The sequence below is a fragment of the Hibiscus syriacus genome, unplaced genomic scaffold (assembly GCF_006381635.1).
Source record: "Hibiscus syriacus cultivar Baekdansim isolate YM2019G1 unplaced genomic scaffold, ASM638163v2 tig00112689_pilon, whole genome shotgun sequence".
In the NCBI taxonomy this organism is placed as follows: domain Eukaryota; kingdom Viridiplantae; phylum Streptophyta; class Magnoliopsida; order Malvales; family Malvaceae; genus Hibiscus; species Hibiscus syriacus.
Window position 1 is genome coordinate 11,109 of NW_024063385.1, and position 27,113 is coordinate 38,221.

General features: G+C 36.8%; 1 protein-coding gene and 1 pseudogene across 1 annotated transcript; both read right to left on the bottom strand.

The window, feature by feature from the left end:
• Positions 1 to 11,876: 11,876 nt before the first annotated feature.
• Positions 11,877 to 14,513, bottom strand: LOC120182603 (annotated as a pseudogene).
• A 2,765-nt stretch (positions 14,514 to 17,278) lies between these two features.
• Positions 17,279 to 22,031, bottom strand: LOC120182602 (potassium transporter 11-like). Its single transcript, XM_039187532.1, has 8 exons — positions 21,720 to 22,031; positions 21,218 to 21,443; positions 20,711 to 20,956; positions 19,666 to 19,716; positions 19,281 to 19,541; positions 18,997 to 19,164; positions 18,626 to 18,880; positions 17,279 to 18,375 (listed from the first exon to the last, which is right to left on the bottom strand). Exons 1-8 carry the CDS (start codon positions 21,849 to 21,851, stop codon positions 17,333 to 17,335), a joined length of 2,382 nt encoding a protein of 793 aa, XP_039043463.1. The 5' UTR covers positions 21,852 to 22,031; the 3' UTR covers positions 17,279 to 17,332.
• Positions 22,032 to 27,113: the final 5,082 nt, after the last annotated feature.

The following is a 27,113-nucleotide window of genomic DNA, read 5'->3' on the forward strand; positions in this document are numbered from 1 at the left end:
CACCCCCCTCTTGGCCGATTCAGTCAATCGATTAACTCAACAATTGGTATCAGAGCCTAACTCATTTGAAGGTTTAATCGCCTCTTGAGTCGATTCGGGGAGAGTTATATCGATAATCAAAGTCATCAATGGCCTCCACTTCAAACTTCGACTCCGGTCTCGACTCGATGCCCGTCAATAAGCCTCCTTTCTTCAATGGAGCTAACTATGCCTATTGGAAGAATAGAATGATGTACTTCATTCAAGCAAGTGACATGGGAGCATGGAATGTTGTAAAAGAAGGATACATCAAACCTCTCACTCATCCAAGGTTGTGGAGTGAAGGAGAGACAAGAATGTTCCAGCTCAACTCCAAAGCCATCCATATCATTTTTATGCTCTTGGACCAGATGAATACAGAAGAGTTTCATCGTGTACAACCGCCAAAGAAATATGGGACAAACTTCAAGTCACTCATGAAGGTACCGATGAGGTAAAGAAGTCTAAAATTAGTATTCTAACGCATAGCTATGAAAATTTCAGGATGAAACCAAATGAAGATATCAAAGCTATGACGGATAGATTTTCAACGATTATCAATTGTCTCAAATCATATGGAGAGATCATTTCAAATGAAAAGCTTGTGAGGAAGTTAGTCTACTCCCTCCCAAAATCGTGGCAATCAAAGAAGACGGAAATCATCGAGTCTAAGGACTTAACGTCCTTAACTCTTGAAGAGCTAATTGGGTCACTCCTCACTCATGAAATGATGCTCGAAGATGAGGTGGACCGACAAGATTGACGAGACACCAAAGGAGAAGGAGAAGAAGAAAAACATTGGAGTTGCTCTCAAATCCACAAAAGATGAGAGTGATTCGAATAACGATGACGATGACGAGGAAATGGCATTGTTTGCCAAACGGTTCAGAAAAATGATGAGACCTTATCGAGGAAGAAAATTCAAACGAAATGAAGGCCTAAAAAATGAACCGAAAGAGAAGGACCCAATCATTTGCTACGAATGCAAAAAGCCAGGGCATGTCAAATATGATTGCCCACAATTGAAGAAAAAGGGTCAATCAAAGAATAAGCACAAGGCTCATGTGGCTACATGGAGCGATGAAGAAAGTTTTGATGAAGAGGAACAAGAAGTAGCTAACTTGTGCTTGATGGCATTTGGGGAAGATTCTAAGGTAACCTCTAACTCATCCGATTTTGATTATTTATCCTATGATGAGTTATTAGAGTAATATAATGGGTTGGCTTCGGATTATGAGAAATTATTTTTAAAATATAAAAAAGATGTTTCAAAATTGAAAAATGAAAACAAACTCATATCCAAAACCAACAACGATCTTGAAAGTAAAATCAAAGATTTGTAAATCAAACTAGAAGAGTTTGAAAAGAAAAATTTAGATTTGCAAAATTTACTTTCAAAGATCAATGATGATCATCAAAAGAAAATTGATGATCTTAAAACTTCTTTTGATAAAGTTGGAACAAAACATTTTGAAAAAGGTGGAAATTCAAAATCCAACTTTGTTAGAAAAAGTTTTAAAAACTACAATCATAGAGGTCCCCAAAGAACCTCTAATGGAAAAATATTTAGAAGTATGTGGGTTCCTAAAGAACTCATTACTACTAAAGATAAAAATATCCTACACAAATGGATACCTAAGGGGACTAGGATTTTGGAAACTAATGAATATGGACCCAAAAGAATTTGGGTACCAAAAATCAAAAATTAATCTATGTTTGTAGGGAAAGGAGCATTGCTACAAGGCACGGGAAACAAATTCAAATTCATGGTACCTTGATAGTGGATGCTCAAGACACATGACCGGAGACAAAATCCGGTTCATTGAGCTTATCGCCAAAAATGGAGGAGAAGTGACTTTTGGAGACAATTCAAAAGGTCACATTGAAGGTATTGGTACAATAGGTAATACCTCTTCCATACAAATTAAAAATGTTCTATATGTGAATGGATTAAAGCATAATCTATTGAGTATTAGTCAATTATGCGATAAAGGATTCAATGTCTTATTTGAAATTAATGGTTGTAAAGTCATTGACATTGCATCTAATCGGATTATGCTTGTTGGTCATAGAATAGGAAACATATACATGGTGCATTTAGATTCTTTTGATATGACTAATTTATGCCTAGTTGCTAAGGATGAACATGATAGTTGGTTATGGCATAGGAGACTAGGACATGCTAGTATGAGTGTTTTGCAACAGTTAATTCAAGGAGACCTAGTAAGAGGGTTGCCTAAGCTTAAATTTGATAATGATAAAATCTGTGATGCTTGTGCTAAAGGAAAACAAAAGCGAGTTTCTTTTAAATCCATTAATGATATATCAACTAGTAGAGTTTTACAATTGATCCATTTAGATCTTTTTGGGCCAACTAGAACTACTAGCTTGGGTGGAAAACAATATGCATTTGTCTTGGTAGATGACTATTCTAGATATACTTGGGTTCTATTTTTAAATACTAAAGATGAAGCATTAGAACAATTCATCACGTTTTCAAAAGTAATCCAAAATGAAAAAGGTAACTCTATAACTAGTGTTAGGAGTGATCATGGAACTAAATTTGAAAATCTTGGATTTACTGAATTTTGTAACTCTAACGGTATTAGCCATAATTTTTCAGCACCTAGAACCCCTCAACAAAATGGAGTTGTTGAGAGGAAAAATTGAACTTTAGAAGAAATGGCTAGAACCATGCTTTGTGAAAATAATTTGCCAAAATATTTTTGGGCGCAAGCCACAAATACCGCTTGTTATGTTGTAAATCGAGTAATGATTAGGCCAATTTTAAAGAAAACTCCATATGAAATTTTCAAAAATAAAAAGCCTAACATTAGTTATTTTCATCCTTTTGGATGTAAATGTTTTGTTTTAAACAACGGTAAAGAAAACCTTGGCAAATTTGATGCTAAAAGTGATGAAGGAATTTTTTGGGTTATTCCTTAAATTCTAAAGCCTATCGTGTATTTAATAAAAGAGCTTTAGTTGTAGAATAGTCTATGCATGTTGTTTTCGATGATAATCCCCTTCCGAGGAAGGATTCTTGTGTGAATGATGATATAGGTGTTATGAATACAAATGATGTTAGACAATACGTTGGAGAACCATCATCAAAGGAAGAAACGAAAAATGAGGAAACTCATGATCCTCTTGAGAATCCAACCATTGAAGAAAGGGAAGTATCTTATCCAAGAGAGTACAACTATGTCAAGGATGGTGAAATTATAGGTGATCCATCAAAAGGGGTAACAACTCGATCTTCTCTTAGAAATATTTGTAATTATGTTGCATTTATCTCATGCATAGAGCCTAAGAATATTAAAGAAGCATTAAATGATGAACATTGGATTATGGCTATGCAAGAAGAGTTAAATCAATTTGAGAGAAGTAAAGTATGGACATTAGTTGAAAGGCCTAGTAAGAAATCTACTGTAGGTACTAGATGGGTATTTAGGAATAAGCTTGATGAGAGTGGTAATATAGTGAGAAACAAGGCTAGACTTGTTGCTCAATGGTATACTCAAGAAGAGGGCATAGACTATGATGAAACATACGCTCCCGTAGCTAGGATGGAAGCAATTAGAATTTTATTAGCATTTGCATGTTTCAATGAATTTAAATTATATCAAATGGATGTTAAAAGTGCATTTTAAATGGTTTTATAAAAGAAGAAGTGTATGTGGAACAACCTCCAGGTTTTGAAGATTCAAATTTTCCGGATCATGTTTTAAAATTGACAAAAGCTCTTTATGGTTTAAAGCAAGCTCCTAGAGCTTGGTATGAAAGATTGTCAAATTTTTTAATTGAAAAAGGTTTTCCAAAAGGGAAGGTTGACACTACATTGTTTTTGAAGCATAAAGGTAAAGATTTATTACTAGTTCAAATTTATGTTGATGATATAATATTTGGTTCTACTAATGATGTTCTTTGACAAGAATTTTCTAAGCTAATGCAAAGTGAGTTTGAGATGAGCATGATGGGGGAGCTCTTATTTTTCTTGGGACTCCAAATCAAGCAAAGAAAAGATGGCATCTTCATCAATCAAGCTAAGTACGTCAAAGATATGCTCAAGAAGTTTAGACTAGAAAATGGGAAACCTCATGACACTCCAATGAGCTCTTCAACAAAGCTTGACTTAGATGAAGGAGGTAAATGTGTAGATGTTAAATTATATAGGTCAATGATTGGATCTCTACTTTCAGACGCTTGCCATTGACTTTGAAGATCGTCTCATCCTCTATATTCTCGATGTCAACAACATCGTGGGGATAAACATAATGCACTTCAAATGGACCTGACCATCGAGATTTAAGCTTCTCAGGAAAAACTTTGAGTCTGGAGTTATAAATCAATACTTGTTAGCCCACATAAAAATATCGTGGCATTAGTTTTTGGTCATGCAACTTCTTGGTTTTCTCCTTGTATATTCGAGCATTCTCATATGCTTGTGCTCTAAACTCTTCCATTTCATTAAGTTCCAATAATCTCTGCTCCCCATCTAGTTAAACATCAAATTCAGTTGCTTAATGGCCCAGTATGCCTTATGTTCAAGTTCAACCAGGAGGTGACAAGATTTCCCATACACCAGCTTGAATGGCATAGCATTTTGGTAACCTTGAGGTTCATTGTGATTCTGCTGCCTAGCGGGTTAACTAGTACTGCGGGCTCCTTGATTTCCCCATGAGAAATTGGGATACTGACACCATCCAGCATTATAACTGTTAGAGTAAGGATTGTTATTGCCTCGATTGAAATTACCTACAAAGTTGATGGACTAGTGGTTGGTCGGGAACTCACTCTCGTGATGATTGCCTTGGCATAACAGACATGCCAAGCTAGTTGCTTTCACTTCCTTCACATCAGTAGAACGTTGTAAATTTTTCAGCATATTAGTGATAGCTGAGAGTTGATTCGGTACCGAATCCTTGGTATCTAACTCAAATGCTCCAGGTGCTTTTCTCCCACTCCCAAGCCTTGAGGAAGGAAAATGATAATCATTATTAGAAATTCTATCCAAGATAACAAATGCCTCAGTAGGTGATTTGTCCAATAATGTCCCATTTGCCGAGGCATCCAACATCATCCTCGTGGGTGCATTAACTCCATTATAGAACATAACTACTTGATTCCAATCATGAAAACCATGATTTGAATACTTTCGAAGCAAACTCTTGTAACGATCCCAAAACTCATACATGTATTCGTCGTCGCCCTGGCGAAAAGATGCTATGTCATTCCTTAGTTGGGTATTCATGTTCGGTGGGTTGTACCGTAATAAGAAACTCTTGTAAAGATCGGCCCATGATTCCATCGAACCGGATAGAACAGCACTCAACCAAGACATTGCTCAGTCATAGAATGAATATGGAAACAACTTTAATTTCAGAACATCCTCATGCACTCCTTCTTAGCGAAAATAATCACAAACTTCCAGAAAATTTAGAATATGTTTCCTGGCATCTTCAGTTGGCATACTCCCAATCTGCTCAATAGAATTCAACATGTTGAACATAACTGGTTTACGCAGCTTGAATTTTGGGTGCCACAATTCCAGGATTCAAGTCATCCAGTATCAGATTTAAATGATCATGAATAACACGAGGCCTATCAGCAGGTTCAGCATTCTGCAATGCCTCAGCATTCGAAATTATGTCATCTTGACCAATGCCTTGGTTTCCAAGTTGATACATATTTTCTGTCTTCTTTGTCTAAATATTCTTTCAATCCCAGGTTCTATTGGTTCCAATTGCTCTTCAGAATGTCTTCTAGGCATACACTAAATAAACTTAAAAAATAATATAAAAAAAATATCAATTAAACTATACACAAATAAAGATGCAAAAATAAAATGCTCAGGCAAAACTAATTAACTTCAGGCTGCCAATCCCCAGCAACGATGCCAAAAACTTGTTGTGTCTTGTGAGTACTATAAAATTATACACAAATAATGTGCAAGTATACACAATCGCTCAAGTAATAAAGTGATGAGTGAGTATCGTCTCCACAGGGATTGGTTGAAATTACAAAAGTCTAACCAAATCAAAACACTACTCTATCTAAGTATAGTTAGTGTTAATATGCACAAATGTCACAGCAATGAAAAGTAAATGTGGGTGGATATGGATTGAAGGTCTAATGGTGTAGCAAATGGAAATGCAGTGGCAAGAGCATATTTTTAATATTGAAAATGTTGTAATGTCAAGGCAATTAAAAATGGTAAAAACGTTAAATAAATTATAAGTTTGATAATCCTCACACGACAAGCTTCCATTGGAATGAATGGTAGGGATTGATTTAAGGATGCTATAACTTGTTTCTCAGGTAGATTTAATCTATCTAAACTTCACTTGCTCGACAGGGTTTGTTGAAAGTGCTCCCGCTATCTCTAGTCAAAATAACCTAACAGAATAGAATACCACGACATCTCCTCTCGGTCTCAACTATGGAAGCAAACACTATTGATAAAAACTACCCTTTTTAGTCATTGAAATCCTATCTTAGTCTCTCTCAAGTACTAAGGGATTAGGATACAATATTACTAGGCCGGTTCAAAGCTTAAGAAAATACTATAGCCCATTGCTTATGAAGAACTTGTCTTGTGTTTCTCTCGAATACTACAAGTATTTTTAGCTTGGTTTCTCTTGAACATCTAGCCTTCATCTAAGAAATTGACACTCTCATGCCTCTTACAAGCTTAGACGATAAAGCATACGTAAGCAAAGTAAGCAAATAACAAAGATAAACATAAATCTACCATTAAAATAAAGTTAAATATACATAAAATAACCCCACCAAATAAGGTTAGTTCATGGTGGGGTTCGAATCATCCATAGAACAAGCCATGAAATATTTGTTCCAACAACCCAATAATAAATAGAAAAATAGCAGCAAAGGGAAGGGAGAAGAAGCCTTCGACGCGCACCACCGGAGCTTTCCTCGACCACCACAAATATCCTTAGCTCACTAGCTCCTCTCGGACGCCTAGCTCGTCACTCCTTGGAGCTTATCAATGGAGGAACACCACTCAAGGAAGAAGAAAGGGAAACAGTGAAAAAACTAAGAAAATATTACTGCAAATCTCACTCCTCTTTCTCTCCCTTGTGAGGTGTAATATATAATAAAATATCTAGCGGTAATGATGAGGTTGTTGTGCTCAAAATATCCATAATACCCCTAGGATCACACCTTGTGCGTGAACCTTATCCTACAAGTGGCAGTGGTTCCCCCAGCAGGCGATTACAACCATCATTCACGTGTTGTGCCAGCTATCCTTGTATAGAAATATCTTTTTGTCCTTTTCTGTTCTAGAAATGCCAAGGCATTTCAATCTGCTTCAGCATCGTGTGATTCCACGGCATTACTTCCCAATGCAACCTTTTTCTTGCTATTTCCTGTACATCACAAATAATCTGCACATTTCTCTCATATAACATCCTTAGGAGATAAAATAGCAATACCACCACAAAGGAAACTATATACAACTACATGATCCTAAAATGACTAAAATGAGATTTTAAACAAACAGTAACTTAAGTGAAAAAGGCCTTAAAAGTAGCCTTTTTAGGAAGTTATCATAAACCAATGGTCCAATCATGGTGTTTCCATTTGTTGATCCAAGAGGAAGGTTGTATTCCAAAACCCCAAGGTTAGAAGTGAGAAATGAGGAAGATTGTTTTCCATGGAAGGGGCGCATAAATTTTAACAATAATAAACTAATGGAGCCAACTAAGGTTGACCGATAGGTTGTTGTTAGATATCTCGACATGATATGGTCTAAATAGCCTTTTTCGAGATCCAATTAGATATGGAGACATGAAATGAATTAGGATAAATCCTCCTTGTGATGTGTTTCAAGAATCAAATTAGAACAGATGTTGCTCTCCTAATTAATCTCTGCTGAGTTTAGCATATTTACATCTACATTATCCAAAGATAATAGATTATCCTTTCAAAAATGAAGAACTTTATTGGATTTCTACATAAGTTTAGGCAAAAAAGCTGATTTTATCAAGGACAAAATGGGGGCAATTAGGTCATAATTCTGACTGCGGAAAGAGTTCTATAAATGAAACATTTCTTCTGAGACTTTAATGCAAATAGAGGCAAAAAAAGATACAAAGATGCAAGTTGATTAGATGGCTCTTCAGAAATGCAAACTTGAAATCATAAGTTGCTACACTGATATCTGAAGTAAACCTTGGAAAGGAATGATCTAGTGGAAGGAGATTGAGTTCGCCACATTAAAGTCAAATGAAGATTGAATCAACATTTATGCATTCATAGGCACATCATTTGCATAAAACAAAATGCATTACATTGATACATTTGATTGCATTCGCATAAATACATTTTCACATAAAGATGCATGAACAAATTACCTTACAATGATAAGGTAGAATTCAAACCTCAAATGCATGAATCATGTTAGGAGAGGCAAACATTTGAAGAATAGATGGACGTAATCCACAAAAGAAGCATTATTTTGGGACATATTACCCAACCATCAAGTTATTTTGAAAATAAGAAATCGATTTCCAAAGTTTCTCATTTATTCCTTTTTGAAAAATAAAATTTTTGAAAAGTAAGAAAGCGATTTTCAAAATTTCTTACCCAGTAAATTATTTCCCAAATTTGTAAATCCTTCTGATCATCTGTCAGTCTTTCGAGCGTGATACTTAAATCCTTATGGTCATTTGTCAGTCTTTTGAGCAAGATGATAAGTCCTTAGGGCCATCCGTCAGACCATTGGGTAGGATTTTTACACGTGATTTTCATATGAAAATGAGAAAGCGATTTTCAAAGTTTCTCATTTAATGTTCAATAAAATGAAATTCTTGAAAAGTAAGAAAGTGATTTCCAAAGTGTCTTACCTAGTAAATTATTTCCCAAATTTGTAAACCCTTCGGATCATCTGTCAGTCTTTCGAGCATGATGCTTAAATCCTTAGGGTCATCTGTCAGTCTTTTGAATAAGATGATAAGTCATTAGGGCCATCCTTCAGACAATTGGGTAGGATGTTTACACGTGATTTTCATATGAAAATGAGAAAGTGATTTTCAAAGTTTCTCATTTAATGTTCAAGAAAATGAAATTATTGAAAAGTAAGAAAGCGATTTCCAAAGTTTCTTACCAGTAAATTATTTCCCAAATTTGTAAATTCTTTGGGTCATATGTCAGTCTTTCGAGCATGATGCTTAAATCCTTAGGGTCATCTGTTAGTCTTTTGAGCAAGATAATAAGTCCTTAGGGCCATCCGTCAGACCTTTGGGTAGGATGTTTACAAATGATTTTCACATGAAAATGAGAAAGCGATTTTCAAAGTTCCTCATTTAATGTTCAAGAAAATGAAATTCTTGAAAAGTAAGAAAGTGATTTCCAAAGTTTCTTACCTAGTAAATTATTTCCCAAATTTGTAAATCCTTGGGGTCATCCGTCAGTCTTTTGAGCATGGTGCTTAAATCCTTAGGGTCATCTGTCAGTCTTTTGAGCAAGATGATAAGTCCTTAGGGCCATCTTTCAGACCTTTGGGTATGATGTTTACACATGATTTTCACATGAAAATGAGAAAGTGATTTTCAAAGTTTATCATTTAATGTTCAAGAAAATGAAATTCTTGAAAAGTAAGAAATCAATTTCCAAAGTTTCTTACCCAGTAAATTATTTCTCAAATTTGTAAATCTTTAGGGTCATCTGTCAGTCTTTCGAGCATGATGCTTAAATCCTTAGGGTCATCTGTCAGTCTTTTAAGTAAGATGATAAGTCCTTATGGTCATCCATAAGACGAGACGCAGGATGTTTACTTTTTATTGACTTCCTAGTAAATAGAAGTCAATTTTTGATTTCTTAGTAAAGAAAAGTCAACTGGATGAAAATTCATTGTCTTTTTATCTTTGCTCTATTCTTGTTAACACAAAAATGAGCAAAAAGGGGCAGGTGTCGACATTAATTTTCTTCCGAGTTTACGTATTATTATTATTATTATTATTATTATTATTATTATTATTATTATTATTATTATTATTATTACAAAACCCAGAGGCCCATTTACAAGAACCTTGAGGTCCAAACCCAAAGATAAAATAGAGGTCTAGACCCGAGAAGTCCAACAGATCCAATCCGAGTAAGGCCAGAACCTGCGCCATCCCCAGATGACCCAACAAGCCTGTTTCTGCTAGGGTTTCCCACACATCTCACTCCAGCCGCTAACTCTCATAATCGTTGGATCTAGAGAGATCCAACGGTCCAGATTCATCCAACAGAAACCTTAGGGTTTTATTACAACCCTAGGGGCTATTCCAGTTGCCGCCATAGCTTGATGATGAACTCGCCGTCGCCGCCTCCAAGTGCTCCACTCCGATGCTGCCACGACACCATCGCCTCACCAGAAGAATCCAGAAGAAAAATGATAGTCACACACTTCATCAACCCTAAGTGAGTCACCACCATAGCTCTGGTGACTCACCGAAGCTTCATCATTACGAATGGCTCTTCGAGACCTATAAAAGGTCACTGATCCTGCAAGAGAAAAACACAGACAGACAGAGATAGCGAGAGAGAAACATAGACGAAAGGATAGCTACAATCAACAAATATTCGCAATCACAAAGAATGAGAGCAACCAAGAGAATATAAACGACGAAACACAGCAAGCAAATAGAGAAGAACCGAAGGCAATTTACCCTCGTCGAAGCCTCCATTCGTCGTCAGAAAGTCAGATTTCGTAGGTATTTTCTCAGATCTACAGAGTTTGGAAAGGTTTTAGTCTAAGAGATGTTCATATTTGGGTTTAGGGTATTTCGATCTACAGTTTAGGTGCATTTTTTCTAATTTCGGCCACCGTTCACGGTGGCCGGCCAATGATCGATTTCCCTCCGGTGAGAGAAATCTAGAGAGAAAGGAGAGCTTTTCGCTCTAAGAGAAGAGAAGCAAAAGAGAGAAAATGAGAAATTTTGTCCTTTTAAGCTGGCCTGATGGGTATAAATACCCTCCTCGAACGACATCGTTTTAGGGAGGGGCCTATGCATAATTTTGGGAATAGAAAAATCTCATATGTGGTCCTTGTAATTTGTAAGCCTTTCAATTCAGTCACTGAAATTGAGTTTCTATACATTTCAATTTGGTTTTCGCATTTTATTTTATTATATTTTAGTCACTGTCTGTATATTTATATATTTTTGGGTAAATAACATATTTAATCCTTATGTTTTAATATTTTTTTATTTTGATCCCGAATAATAATTAGGAGAAATTACACTGTGAGTATCTAGATTTCATGATATTTTGAATTATGAGCCTCTAATTTTGATATTTTATAATTTAATCATTAAATGTATTATATGTATTTGGGTTATATTATTTTATACAATGAATCATAAAAATATTTAATTAACTTATTAGGAATTTATTTTAAATGATTATTGGCACAAAATAATATCTCTGATGTTTTTTATGGATTAAAAATTAAATTAAATCCAAATTTATAAATTTTACTGCAGAGACAAATAAGTAATAAACAAGGTACTAATTTTGGGCGTTGTGGGGTGCTAATCCTTCCTCACACGTAACCAACACTTTTTGTGGTAAGCATATCCTTTTTTTGTTGTTTTAATATTATTTTTATAAATTTTATTAAAATAACATAGCATTTTTTGTGACCAATCACACCTCGATAAATGATTGGTGGCGACTCTTCAAATTGTGTTTTATCTTATGCAAGAAGAAAAACACTTACTTTTTCGATACGAGTTTTAAAAATAACGACACTTGTTTTCGTCGGGTAAATACCGTCTCTACAAAACTCTTCCGTTTTTTCAAACCTCTAAACTTTTTAAAATTTTAAGTTGGTATCCCAATCTCTATCACCAATCTTCACCACTGGTTGTGGCATTCAAAAATGGCTCCCGAACATTTTCATACATACGCCTACGCAATAAGCATGTTAAATCCCTCAGGAGAGGATTCAATGTTGCTCAAAGCCCTATCAGTGTTTCGCATCATTTCACGAATGGGTTCAGGATTCCTAGCAGGCAGCTCCAAAGTCTGCCGCAGAATGCTAGGATCATTAAGTATATGCCCAAGCTCTGGATTCTGGTCAATAATCTCACACATTTGAGGATTGTTCGTAATCAAAGCGCGCATCAACTCTGGGTTATTCACCAAGCTTTGAATAGTGAGTGTATTCATTATTTCCCTCATCATGTTAGGATTTTGTGTTAGTTGTTGCTGCACTTGTACAAATTCAGGAAGATCGGATCCAGACAAACCAAAACTACCTCCATTACCAAGTCCAGGGAATAATGATGGTCCCATATCAGGACCCTCATTAGAACCAACACCATGTGTGACTCCTGATTTAGTATTAGGAGTTCCAACATTTGTGGTAGTTGCAGGAGGAGTTTATGAAGATGGGGAAACATAAAGAACCATATGAACAGTATGATCAGCTTGCAAACCTTCAGTAAGGGTAAAGAAGGTGAAATGGTCAGGTGATCATTAAGTATTCATTTTTAACGCACATATTAGATAGTTACTTTAACCCTCCCCTGAAATATATTTATCTTCAAAAGTAAGCACTTCATACACAACATTTATAACTGCAGGTCTTAAGGAATCATGACATAGTTTACTAGGCTACTGAAAAACGTCACATTATCAATTTTTCAAACCAAGTTGTTTAAAGATGGAGCAAAAACACAAACCATATGAACAATATGATCAAATTGCAAACCGTAGATGGTGGTCATTCGGTCCTAAATTTTATGGGTCTTGTTCATCTCAACCCCTGAGTCCGAATCTGGTGGTTGTTTCACAAAACAAATGTTCCAAAATCCATGAATCTTGATTGAAATGTTTCGGCTTCCTCACTTTCGATCTCCAATTCATGGACTTCAGAGCAAGTTCCGGCAAAATAGAGGGCGGATTCGGACTCAGGGTGTCGAGATGAACAAGACCCATGAAATTTGGAACCGAACAACCACCTTCTGTTTTTATTTTATATTTCAATTATTTTATATTAAATAATAATAAGTAGATGTCACATCATACATAAATAATAATAAAATAATTCAATGATCAAAACATGAGCAATTCGAAAATTCAGTTAGTAAATTTGAAAAATTAAAAATACGGTAAGTAAAATATGAGAGAGAGTACAGTTAAGTGAAAAATGATGTAATTTACTCCAAGTAAATATTACATACACAACGTCTGAAAATATAGGTCCTAAGGTATCAGGATATTGATTACTGGGCAACTGAAAAATATGACATCATATCATTGGGTTTTTCAAAATAAGTTGTTTAAACCAATGAAAGCAACCAGATACCTTGTTCAAAGTTCAGACTGCCACTCATAAAAATGTTTTATATAAAAGAGAAGAAAATATGTGAGTGTCACTGTACTGAACCACCGTTATAGATTAACCATTAAGACAATGGTGGACAGATAAAAGGAGTTGGGGAGCAAGCACCAAGTACATGCCAGATAAATTCTTAGCTAAATAAACAAAGGTTTAGCAGGCACATGCAAGCAACAATCTTCATCAGCCATTAAAGGAAACCCTCGATTCAAATTATTAATCGTTTTCCAAGCTCCAGCAGAAAGCAATTAAATTATCCATAATTCCAGCCCGGTCCGTTAAGTTTGGGTACACGTAAAACTCCGGTACTTTCACTTTTTAATACCCGAAATTTTGATACCCAAAAATTTTGGCCCGTGCCCCGGTTCATTAAGTTTGGGTACCCATAAAACCCGGGTATCCTTATTTTTGGGTCATGGATAACCGTTTCATATTTTTTTTCTTTAAATTATATTATTTTTAAAAGAAATACAAAAATTCTAAAATTTAAAGGTTTGTAATACTAAACTACTCATAAATTTAAAATTTAAAATTATATAATTAAAAGATAAAACTTATTAAAAAATACAATTAAATTTAAAATATTTTGAAGTTAAAAGAAATAATTTAGATTGTTACAATGAAATAATTTAAAAAAATTAATAATTTAGAATGTTATAGTGAAATGGTTTAAGAAATTAAGAATTTAAAATATTAGGGCAAAATAATTTGAGAATTATGAATAAAAAATCTAATATAAAATATATAAGAAACCGGGTACCGGGTCGGCGGGTACTCGGTTAAAAGATATTTTGTAACCCGGCCCCTATCCAAAAACCCGAGGAAAATAAAGGGTCGGGTACTCAATCCAAAAAATCGGATGTTTTTATTATAAATATCCGGTATATTTTAATCGGGTCGACAGATCAACGTGTCAGATAATTCATATCGAATATTTTTTAACACCCTTAAATCCAGTTGGGATATTGCAATTCTGAGCCAACCAAACTTTGAAAGACCCAACCGTCGAATTGAGCTTGGTCCTAACGGTAAATTTGGTTCCATTAGAGCAGCGGATATTAGCCATCACTCTCTTTTCTTCTCCTTCTCCTCCATTGCTATCGAGTCCTGACTCAGTCGAATCGTCATCCCCACTCATACCGTGCTACTCTCAGATCGATCACAAGCCCTAACCCTAGCAAAATAGATACTTAAAAAAAATTAATTACCTTTCCCTTAACTTTTTCTATAATGAGTTGGTAATTTGTTTTTCATTTAGGGAGTCAAAGTATTTCTTTTAAAATAAAATGAAAAATTAAAGAAGTTGAGTAAATGTTATAAGGAATTGTAAAAAAGGGAAAGAAAATGGATATTTGGATTTAGAGAAGAATGTATCATAACACAACTCCTGCCTTGGCAAATTTTCTTTTATAATGATGTGAAAAAAAACCTTCAAGATAACATACATTTAAAATTATTTACTACGATAGGGTCATTGCTACAGTAAAGGAGGAGTCACATTACACTCCATGCGTCAACGTCGAAATCGCACTGCACTTCATGCATCTTTGTTGGAGACGCGTTGCACTCAAGCATCCCATTGTAAATCAATTTATATATTTTGCATTGTTGATGCTTGGCCGAGAATATGATTTTCCTCACTTTTTATTAGTTTGATGGCCATGAGTTTGATGCATGGAGACGCACCAACTACAATGCGACTTACCCTAAGTCGTCCGGATTACATGACATCTTCAATAGTCACGGTAGTAATCGTCCTATCTCAGGAATTAATTTGTCCAATGCATTATTCAAGCCATCTTTTTCTCAGCGCATTATCCAAAAAATTTTGTCGCCTGCTTTCGTCAGACAAACAAATCCGGATATTCTTTCTTTCCTTTTTCTTCCTTTGAAATGAAAGGAATTATCGTAGAATCAATAGTGTTCTTCTGCCACGTACCCTTTAAAATGTTATTATTTTAAAATAAAATAATCTCCTTAATAATAATATTATGACATAACGATATCAGATTGATTTAAGTGATAAATAATTTGATATTGTTTAAGTATGTTTGAGTTCGAGTTTTTGTGTATGCAAAAAATCTCTGTTGCAGGGAGACTCAAACTAGATGTGTGATCCTGGTCGGTCCGGATTAATCAAGAAGAAACGTTAAAAAAAAAATCGAAAGTTGCATAACTGAACTGAATCTAAGATCTTTTTAACTCAGTCGACATCATCTTTTTTCTTTTAGATGTGTAGGTTCTATTGTTTCTTATATTTTACACATAATGATACTCATGTTCCATAAATGAAAATTTTCTTATATTTTCCTTGTCATTCACACTCTCAAACTTGCTTCGACTTTAACTAACTCATAATTGTTACGTCACATGATATAAATCCGATATCAACTATTAAATTAATGGGCTTTCTGGTATGTACTATTTTCTTCTTCACGATAACTTAAACAGATAAAATGTTTTATTTTGTATTGACTTTGATACTCTGGTGTCGATGAAAACATTTTACCATGAATAAACTATACATTATTATTAATATATTATTGTTGTGAATGTCCACAATAATACTTAACTAATGACATCTAATAATAATATTATCATCTCTTAACTTTATTATAATTTAATTCATTTATAAACACAATAAAAGAAATTAAAATAATAGTGAAAATGGTTTCATTTAATAAACGATGTGGAAACAAGTACGTGATTACAATCGTCTCATGATTAATCTTTGATCAAAGTCTAACAATCTTCAACCGACATTAAGACCAATCACTCTTATATCTTATACTAACTAACTTAATGTGATGATCATACTTCTCATGTGTCAGAGGCTAGGTTAGTGGATCAACCATATTGTCATCTATAGGTACTCTGTATATTTCTATATCTCCTCGATCAACAATTTCTCAAATGAGATTAAAATGCCTAAGTTTAGATATTGATGAGATCTAGGTTCTTTCATTTATGTTATAGCTCTATTATTGTCACAACAAAAGTTTATAGCATTCGATATCCTAGGTATGATTTCTAGTTCATATATGAACTTTTTAATCTAAATAGTATCTTTTATAGCTTCACTTGCTGCAATATACTCAACTTCAGTTGTACAATCAATTATTTTATCTTGTTTTAAATTTTTTTCATCTTACAACACCTCCATTAAGACATAAATAACACAATCTTAATTGCGATGGTGAACCATCCTTATTGGTTTGGAAACTAGCATCAATGTAATATTTTACACTTATTTATTCCTCACTTCCATATACAAGAGTATGACAAATTTGCTCCGTTGGGGCTTTGAAAAAATAAGAATGGTTGATATAGGGTAGAGGAAAAATTATTTCTTGAAGTGAGGTGAAAGCTACAGTGAACATCGGAAGACGTCCGGAGCACATAGTATCTTCCAGAAGACCTCTGACGCACATGGTGTTTCTAGACTCTTCACCTTCGTCGTTGCCTTGAACTTGATTGTTCAGCAGAGAGGGAGCCAGAGAAAGGCTATAGCAGTGAAGGAGAAAAGAGGGAGAATAGAGGGAGGGAGGCTAACCATGATAGTTCGGCCTAAGCTTGAAGACGCCATGTACTCTGGCTGTCTTCCCAAAGACGCCAGCTATTCCCGACGTCTTCTGGCGACATTGTTCAACACAACTTATTTGAGAAAAAAAATTCTCCTCCCTTATATCAGCCATTCTTTTTTTTCAAAGCCCCATCGGAGCATTTTTGCTATAAGAATATATTCTTAACTTTTTCAAATACTTAAATATAATTTTAACTACGATCAATGATCTTTATTGAGATCTATTTGATACCGGCTCGTCATGCTTAAAGCATATGATACATCTTGACATGTACAACTGGGTAATGCATCAATGGCATTGGGAAATCTACTTGGAAAAATTAAAATGTAATTTACTGGTTTTTATTGATGAAATTAGCAAAAATCCCTTGAACTTACACATAAAAAACCTGTCCAACATTCAACAGACTCTCATGAGGAACATTAAAAATCACACTATGTTCCCTACATATCTTCCTAAGAAATGCATATATATAGTCGATTGCTATTTTCTTGTAAAATCTTGAATCTCTTCTTGCCCTCACCACAGTGTTTCCCATTATGTGTACCACCCCAGCGTCCCTACAGCTATTCAAAAATTCTAACTCATCCGTCTCCGTCTGGCTGCTTACTTGCCCCGACGATCTTACTGTCAAACTTGCATGCATCGAAGATCTCGCAGGCATAATTGAATCCACTGATGAAACTGTGGTATCGACAAACGAGCAAGTTGTGTGTCCAGTGTTGTTCAACAGGCCGTCCCTGGACTGCTCAGTTTGCTGGCCATACAAGCTATATTCATCCGAATCTGAACACCCTTCCATCATTGACTCAAGCCGCACAAATAAGAAGAGGCTGTCAAATAGCTTTCTCTCGAAATCATCATCTTTCTTATGAAGATCTTTGTAGCCATACCTAGCAACACAACGGAACATGTGGAAATTCTTCGGCCCGATGCGTTTTACAAGGAACCTTTCTTCTTCCGGAACGGTGTAGACGGGAAGGTATTTCACACAGACGAAAACCACCACCGAATGGATAGCGGGTAGGTTAGTGATGAAGTGGGAAAATATGTGAGGCACACCACTTGCTAGCTCTGTGTAGACTAACCCAATTCCGGGAACTCGAACTAAGCCTAAACTAGGGCCAAGCCCAAGAATCCATGCCATCGAGACCTTACTATGCATCTCGAACTCATATCGCCTCAGTGTACCAAAATGCCAAACATACATGATGAGCAAAAAGGCTGCTGCAATAACAAGAGGAACCCACCCGCCTTGATCAACCTTGAAGAGTACAGCAGAAAAGTATGTGCACTCCACAACCAAGGACAAGCCAGTGAAGAGGAGGACAAGAATCCAATGACATCGCCAAACCAAAAGCATGATTAAAGTCATAAGCAACGTCGTTACCAACATGACTATCACCACAGCGGTCCCTGCATCAACATAAATTATGATACAATTAAGTGTAATGAGTTACACAAGTTAAAAGGCAATACATTACAGAAACCCCCCCGATGATGGTGAACACTTGGCCTCTCGGCAAACACATGAAAATTTTGTACACAAAATCTTGTATGAATTTAGACATATTTCGATACGTGATTTTTCCTACCAGACAAATTTTCAACAGAACAGAAGATGCATTAAGAACTCTGATAAAAGTAGGACGGAATAATCACTTACCATAAGCATTTCCAATTTGGCTTTGGTTCTTGAATCCAGCAGTAACGGCAATGCAAAGAATCATAAGGATCCAATTAATATCCGGAACATATATCTGACCAAGGAACTTCTTCGACGTATGTACAACCTTCACTCGTGGAAAACAACCAAGTGCAAGGGCTTGTTTGATAATTGAAAAGGTTGCCGTTATGGTAGCTTGACTTGCAACTATAGCAGCAGCAGTAGCAATAACAAAAACAGGCCAATATATGCTATCTGCATTATAAACAAGTAATTAGAATCAGCAAATATATACTTACCACAGTAAAGGGACAACTATGTGCTATATCAGACAGGATTATAATGACCATAAAATAGATATAAGAACAAACCCGGGATAGAGCGATAAAATGCATCAACCACATGGTCCCTGTTACTCATAAGGTAGGCAGCTTGTCCAGAATATGCTAGGAGAAGGCAAGGAAATACAACTGCAGTAAAAGCAAGTTGCACAGCTGAAACTGGAAAATGGGATAGATCTGCAAAAAGTGCCTCCGTACCTGTAACGATTCATTAGCATCAGAATCATTTCACCAGTTTCAGTGCAAGTTTATGAACTTAAAATTGATAACTTAAGGAAAATATTTGCGATATAAACATATGATAGTAAGTTTACCTGTGATACTAAGCATAATACCCCCAAGAGAGGTCCATCCATCTTTCCCTCCTCTCTTAAAATACCGGTAGATGTATATAGGTGAAAATGCTTTCAAAACACTGCTGTCGTACTTCCAAATATTAAATATGCCAATGCCTCCGATTACCAGAAACCAAATAAGAACAACTGGGGCGAAGAGCCAGCTAACTTTATCTGTACCATAGTGTTGCATGCTAAATAAACCGACTAATATTACAACGGCCACAATCACAACAACACCTGCATAATGGAAAAGAAAATAAGTACTGGTCTTATAAAAGGGTGGCTAAATATTTTCAAATGAGTTCAAACAAAGGATGCAAAGAAAGAATAAAGTTTAAGGAAGAGAAACAGAAAGAAGTACCATTGCTCATGTGTGGATGGTTTACTTTGATGCCCCCTGCGGCTGAAAGAACTGCCAAGATAGCAGGCAAAGTAGTGTGCTGACGTTAGCATATTGACAATATATTATATAGAATTTCCATGGAGTAAAATTGGTCAAGATATTATACTGGTAGAAACAATGGTGATAAATGAAAAAAAAGAAGATAATTAGTGACATCTAGAATATATCCCTTATCTTAGCTTTAGCAGGTGTGGTAGCATCACTAAGTCAGTCTTCCAAGTGTTCGCATTTCGCAATAAGTATAGAAGCAAATGTTTCAAAATTGGATGGAAAAAAACAGCATTTTTCAGGAATCATGAAGGGGAAGAGCAAGGTGTGCCAAATTTCAAGTTTCTTTATGAACAACTTACTCGTGTCAAAATGTATAGAGTATTTGAATTCTTGTTACCATTTTGTAATTTGCATTTAAGAACAAGCCTTTATTAGAATATGAGTTACCCTTGGATTTAAATAAACAGTGTTCAATGAGAATAGCAGGTAAGACAATCCATGTCATTTTCTTTTCATTTCTTTTCCCGGATCATATAATCCATGTCACTTTCACTCAACCAGATGGTCATATGTAAAATCCCAAAAGGCAAACCACACACCTATCCCATGCATCATTTTTTTTTTAATATCAAACATAATGGAGACTTCGACAGACCGAAATTTTGAAATATATTTGTTCCATCTATTCTCCAAGTGGTTCCACTAAATAAGTGGAAAATCAAGAGGATAAGAAAATTTTCCACTAATGAACATGATCGGAAAAGCATAACTTAGTTTCAGAGTTATAGTAAGACATCTATGCTATCAATTAAGAACAATTTGACAAGTAAAAAAAATACAGGGATTAAATTTATCTGATAAAATCAGGTCAATGCATGTAGATGTATATTTCATTTATTTGTTTCAAATAAAATGAGCATGAAACAGAAAGAAGCGAACAAGAATGATAAGGCATCTTGATCCTTTTATCCGGTCACCGGAGGTCAAGGATGACAGAGTATAAGCAAAATACCTGATATTGCCGGAGTGAGTATTCCATCCCCAATGACCATACATGTACCAACCAGGACAAGAATAAGAAGCGCGTTCTTCCTGGACACATATCTCTCTAGCCATCTCTTTGTTTTAGCAGCAAATGATTGTTCATGAAATGTAGAACGACTATAAGTTGTAAGCTCCTCATCAGTCCTGTGTTGGTTAGGAATTGTTTTAATGTTTGCATGTCTGCAGAGCAATGAATATAGAGCAAATGTTCCACCTGCATGACAAAAAAGATCTGTGATTCTAAAGGCGGTGTCTCATGAGCATCGGAAAGAGAAGGATTCATTATCAACAATTAAAATATAAGTCGGTGAAATTAGTGTTAGTATTAATGAAGTGGACTAGGATAATGAAAGAACTAATTGTTCAAGCCTATGGTTCTGCGTGCTGTGATGCATTAAGAAGCATTTTGTTTGTCGAAATCATGTCTCAGATTAAATTAGAACATGCATATCGTCATTCACCAATATCAGCTCACCTTGACCATTGTCATTTGCTTTACACACAACAAACACATACTTGAGGAGCGGTATAAGAGTAAGGGAGTATATTATCAATGAAAGAGCTCCAACAACATCCTCCGGATCTTCAATTTTACCAGGAAATGTATTGTAGAAAACATATAGGGGAGAAGTGCCCAAGTCACCATAAACCACTCCAAGACTTTGGAATGCGAGCCGAAAAAGCAATAATGCGGAGGATTTCTATAGGGAATTGAAACCATATCAGAAACTACAACCAATCCAAATAACAAAAGAACTACAATATCATCAAAACCGAAAGCAAGTCGAGTTTTATTCACGCTATCTTGCATTTATCTCATTTCAGACAATCACTTAAAATGCATAGAAGACTGAAAGTAAATTCCGGCTTTAAATTGGTTCCTCTAATTTGGTAGATTAACATGAACCAAGAACTACTTTATTTCGATTAATGCAATTGAAACCTTGTACCGAGAAATCCAAACAGTTGAAACATACCTTCTCCTTGTACATGTTTCTAAGCCTCCCAGCCTCCTCATCCATTGGCTGATCAAGCTTCTGATTCAAATCCCACATGCTACCCTTATTGTCATTATCTTCATCAATCTCAACTCTTGAAGCCATTTCCATACTGAATCGATATTATTTATAATCAAGCTATCACTAAGTACCTAAAACTTGCTCCCTATTCCACGAAACTCAATTTCGAATTCCCAAACTGCACAAAATTTTATTTTGCAGGAAATGAACCCAATTGATAAAATCTAATCTTTACTTGGAATCCATACAAAAGTTGACTGAGAAGAAGTAGAAGCCGCCAGCATAACCTGAAGATGAATTGAAACCAGAAGTATTAACCATGATATATAAACAGAGGACAAAAACCAAAAATTCAATATCTAAACAAAATTGTTAATCGGATCTAAAGAAAACTGAAAAAGAACCAAAAACTATAACTTGAAATCTCAGTGAAGTGGCTGAACTTTCAAGCTAAAAATGGACCAAAAATTAAATCTTTGAAACATGAATTTGATGCCAACTTGCCATGAAAGTGAAACTCAGAAACAAAATGAAAGAACAGACCGGCACCAAGGATGGATCACATAGGGAACAAAAAAAATTAAAGAAACATAAATGAATGATTCAAAGGACAGATTCTTTTTCTTATCATTCATAACTGCGAAAAGAAGAGATCCAAAGGTGGGGTCAACCCAAATATCGACCACAGGACCGGCTAACACCAATAACAAAACAAACCCAAAGTGAAAATCTTTAACATACGTACCCCCCCTTCGAACAAAACCAAAGCAAAACCGTGTGTGAGGCAGACAGAAACAAGAACCCAAAGTCGGTTTTACCCTGAACAAAACTTCTAACACAGATACACCAGATTCTGTAGTTTTTTTTTTTTTTGCTGGTTAACAATATTTTTTCTGGATAAACTACGTTGGTGTCATTTTTATTTTGATTATTTTCTGATTTTACCCACCAAACTTTTCATTTATTGTGATTTAGTCACTTATATTATCAATTAATTATAAATTAATCATTTAAGCATTAACTTGTTTGCTCTATCTTTTGAGGAAAAACAGACAGGGCATGTGGAAATTTGGCAGGTGAACAGAATAAGATTTTGCATTGCATTTGTCGACAACTTACTTCGAGAACCAGTATTCCGGGATTTAAATTGAGATTACAGTCATATTGACGCCAGACAGAATAGTGATTATCCTGTAGGCTAGCTCCGACAGACGATTCACAAGAGAAAATTCGCCCAAAAACCAGAGAAAAAAGTCTCTAGGGTTTAATAAAATATTATAAAATCAATAACTGTCAAAAGCAGTCCACAAGCCGGACTGTTATAGCTAAAAAAATCGTCTTTATTCGAATTTTGCCAAAAATAGCAAAAATCGTATTTATTCGAATTTTGCCAAAAATAGCAAAATCCCGAAAATCACTCTAAATTGAAATTCGAAATAAAATAAGCAATCTCCCAAAAATCCGGTCTAAATCGGATTTAAATTGACTTCCTAATTAACAATCGAAATATTACCATAAATAGTAAAAAATAACTAAATCTAGTGATTCGGAGGGGAAAACGGCAGAATTTGAGGTTGAAAAAAAGGCCACATGGAGCGTAGCTCAATGTGGAGAGCGTGCGCGTCGAAAAGAGCTTTCCGGATTGGGGTCTTATGCGCGATTCTGACACCTGTAGCCAAAGTTATGGCCAAAAGACTGAAACATACTCAAAACGACCCCAATAAGGAACATGTCACAATCAATTCCCGCCTTTGCGCTGATCTGCCAACTCATGGTATCTCAGCGCCATCAACGTGCAATCTGACAGCTCAGCATCATCTGTCTCAGATCCCCCTGCATCAGTCGCCCCGGGTTGGAAAGAACTCGTCCTCGAGTTCAGAGTAGTGTCATCAGGATCCACAAAACAATGACTCAGGTGCTTCACATTAAAGACATCAGAAGTCTTCAAGTGACTGGGAAGTCGCAACCTGTAAGCATTATCATTGATCTTCTGCACGACCTCACAAGGTCCAATCTTCCGATCCTTAAGCTTATTATACTCACCAACAGGAAAACGATCACGAGTTAATACAGCCCAAACAAAATCACCAACATCAAAAAGTACCTGACGACGATGATTGTCGACCCGAGTCTTGTACTTGGTATTGCTCTCATGAATGGTCTGTTTCACCTGCTCATGGATACCCCGAAGATACTTTGCCATCTCATCTGCTTTAGGACTGAAACGTCCTATACGTGGAATAGGGGCTAAGTCCAACACCCCGGATGGGTTCTGACCATAGACAATCTCAAATGGGCTTAAACCTGTGGTTCTGTTTTTGATCTGTTGTAGGCAAATTCTGCCTGAGGCAATGCCAAATCCCACTGCTTCGGCTTCGTTCCTGCCAAACACCTTAAAAGGTTTCCCAAACTTCGGTTCACCACCTCAGTCTGGCCATCCGTCTGGGGGTGGTAGGCGCTACTGAAATTCAACTGCGTTCCCAGTTTCCCCCACAGGCTCTTCCAGAAATGACTGATGAACTTAGTATCACGATCTGAAGTGATGGATCGAGGAACACCATGTAAACGCACAATCTCCTTGAAATAGAGATGGGCAATCCGGTCAGCATCCATAGTCTTTCTGCAAGCTACAAAATGAGCCATCTTGGAAAACCTGTCAACCACAACAAAGATAGAATCAGAGGCCCTTTGGGTGCGGGGTAAGCCTAGTACAAAATCCATGCTGACATCGAACCAAGGAGCTTCAGGAACAGGTAAGGGAGTGTACAATCCCGCATTGGTGAGAACTCCCTTAGATCGCTGGCACACATAACAACGGTCCACATAATGGGCCACATCACTAGTCAACTTGGGCCAATAAAATTCAGAAGAGATAAGGGCCAATGTCTTATCTCGGCCAAAGTGTCCCTCATTATGGAGTTCACTTATAATTTGCTGCCTCAATGAACAATCTGGAATGCACAATTGTAATCCACGAAACAGATACCCATTATGCAAAACAAAATCATGACGGTGACCCTCAGTTACCTCCTGAAATATCCTTCCAAAGGAAGGATCAGCTGCATACATATCTGTGAACGTCTCAAATCCTGCAACTTTAGTACTCATGGTGGTGAGAAGTAAGGTACGACGGCTCAGGGCATCTGCGACGCGGTTCAAACTCCCTGCTTGGTGCCTCAGCGTAAAAGTGAATTCTTGCAAGTATGCTACCCACTTGGCATGACGTCTACTCAGCTTGTGTTGGCCATTGATGTACTTCAAGGCCTCATGATCGGTAAACAGAATAAACTCCTTCTGTACTAGGTAGTGACGCAAATGCTTCAGGGACTGAACTATGGCATAGAACTCCAGATCATAAGTGGAATAATTTTTCTTTGATCCCGATAGCTTCTCACTGAAAAAAGCAACCGGACGACCTGCCTGACTCAGAACACCACCAATGCCAACGCCAGATGCATCACAATTTACCTCGAACACTTTGTCAAAATCTGGAAGTGCCAAAACTGGAGCCTCGGTCATCTTCTGCTTGACCAGTTGAAAACTGGCCTCTGCCTCCTCAGACCACTGGAAATCACGCCCTTTGAGGCACTCTGTGATAGGGGCGATCAGAGTACTGAAATTTCTAATGAATCGACGGTAAAAAGACGCCAAGCCATGGAAACTTCGGATGTCATGTAATGTTCTTGGTCTGGGCCACTCCAAGACTGCATCTATTTTTGACTGATCTGCATGAACACCATCAGTAGACACAACAAAACCAAGAAAAGTCACAGAAGTAGTGAAGAAAGAACACTTCTTTTGATTGACAAACAAGCACTCCGTTTTCAGCATCTCAAAAACAGCACGGAGGTGATCGAAGTGTGAAGTCCATGTCGGACTATAAACGAGGATATCATCGAAGTAAACTACAACAAATTTCCCCATAAAAGGCCGCAAGACCTGATGCATAAATCTCATGAATGTACTGGGCGCATTGGATAACCCAAAAGGCATGACCATCCACTCATACAACCCTTGTGGCGTTTTAAACGCCGTCTTCCACTCATCTCCAGGCCTTATTCTGATTTGGTGGTAGCCGCTCTTAAGGTCAATTTTTGAGAAGATCTTAGAACCAGATAGCTGATCCAACATATCATCTAGACGGGGAATTGGAAACCGATACTTCACTGTAATTCTGTTGATCGCTCGGCTGTCAACACACATACGCCAAGAACCATCTTTCTTTGGCACTAACAGAGCAGGGACTGCACATGGGCTCATACTCTCTCGGATATAGCCCCTCTCCAACAACTCTTCCACCTGTCGCTGCAACTCTTCGGCCTCCTTGGGACTGAGGCGATATGCTGGTCGATTTGGCAAACTTGACCCAGGAACAAGGTCAATTTGATGCTGAATATCCCTCATAGGTGGTAGTCCAGGAGGAAGATCCTCTGGCATCAAGTTAGAGAATTCTGCTAGCAACCGCTGCACCTCTACTGGTAAATCTGTATCCACGTCTACTGCATTGTTCTCGCAAGGTAGCAAGGCATAGACCACGTCGCCATGCTCAATCTCATCTAAAAACCTGGACATAGAAAGCAGATTAGTATTATGGGTTACTGGGGTAGGAGTAAGTCCTTCCCGCCGGGGTGCCAACACAATCTTTTTTCCCTTGATGCTAAGGGAATATGTATTCTTCCGTCCATCATGAATGACACTGCGATCATACTGCCAAGGTCGACCCAACAATATATGACACGCATCCATAGACACAACATCACACCAGGCATTATCAAAATATTTTCTACCAATTGAAAAAGACACCAGGCATCGCCTATCAACTGTTACCTCACTGTCTTTATTTAGCCATGACAACTTGTATGGCTTAGGATGACGGTCCGTCTTCAACTGCAATTTCTGGACAACCTCCTCGGACACTACATTCTCACAACTGCCGCTGTCAATGATCATTTTGCAGACTTTATCTGCAACTGTGCAAGTCGTGTGGAAAATATTGGTTCTCAACCAATCGTCCCCTGAATCGCCCTTGGGGGTAAGTAGACTCTTGCGAACGACCAGAGTCTCATGACCATCTCCATATAGCACATCATCAGTCTCATCATCGTCATACACAGGTTCGCCAATCTCCTCATTCTCGTCTTCCACGTTTTCCTCAATCAACAAATTTTTGCCCTTTTGACTAGCAGGCTTCCTGCAATCAGTCGCCCTATGCCCTTGTTCACCACAACGAAAACATCTAATAGTAGGGTTAGAATTACCCTGCGGTGGCTGCTGAGCAGGACGGGACTCTTGAGGGCGAACTGGTCGACTGTTGTGATCGCTCCTGATCACTGGTCTCCTGTTTTGCTGTTT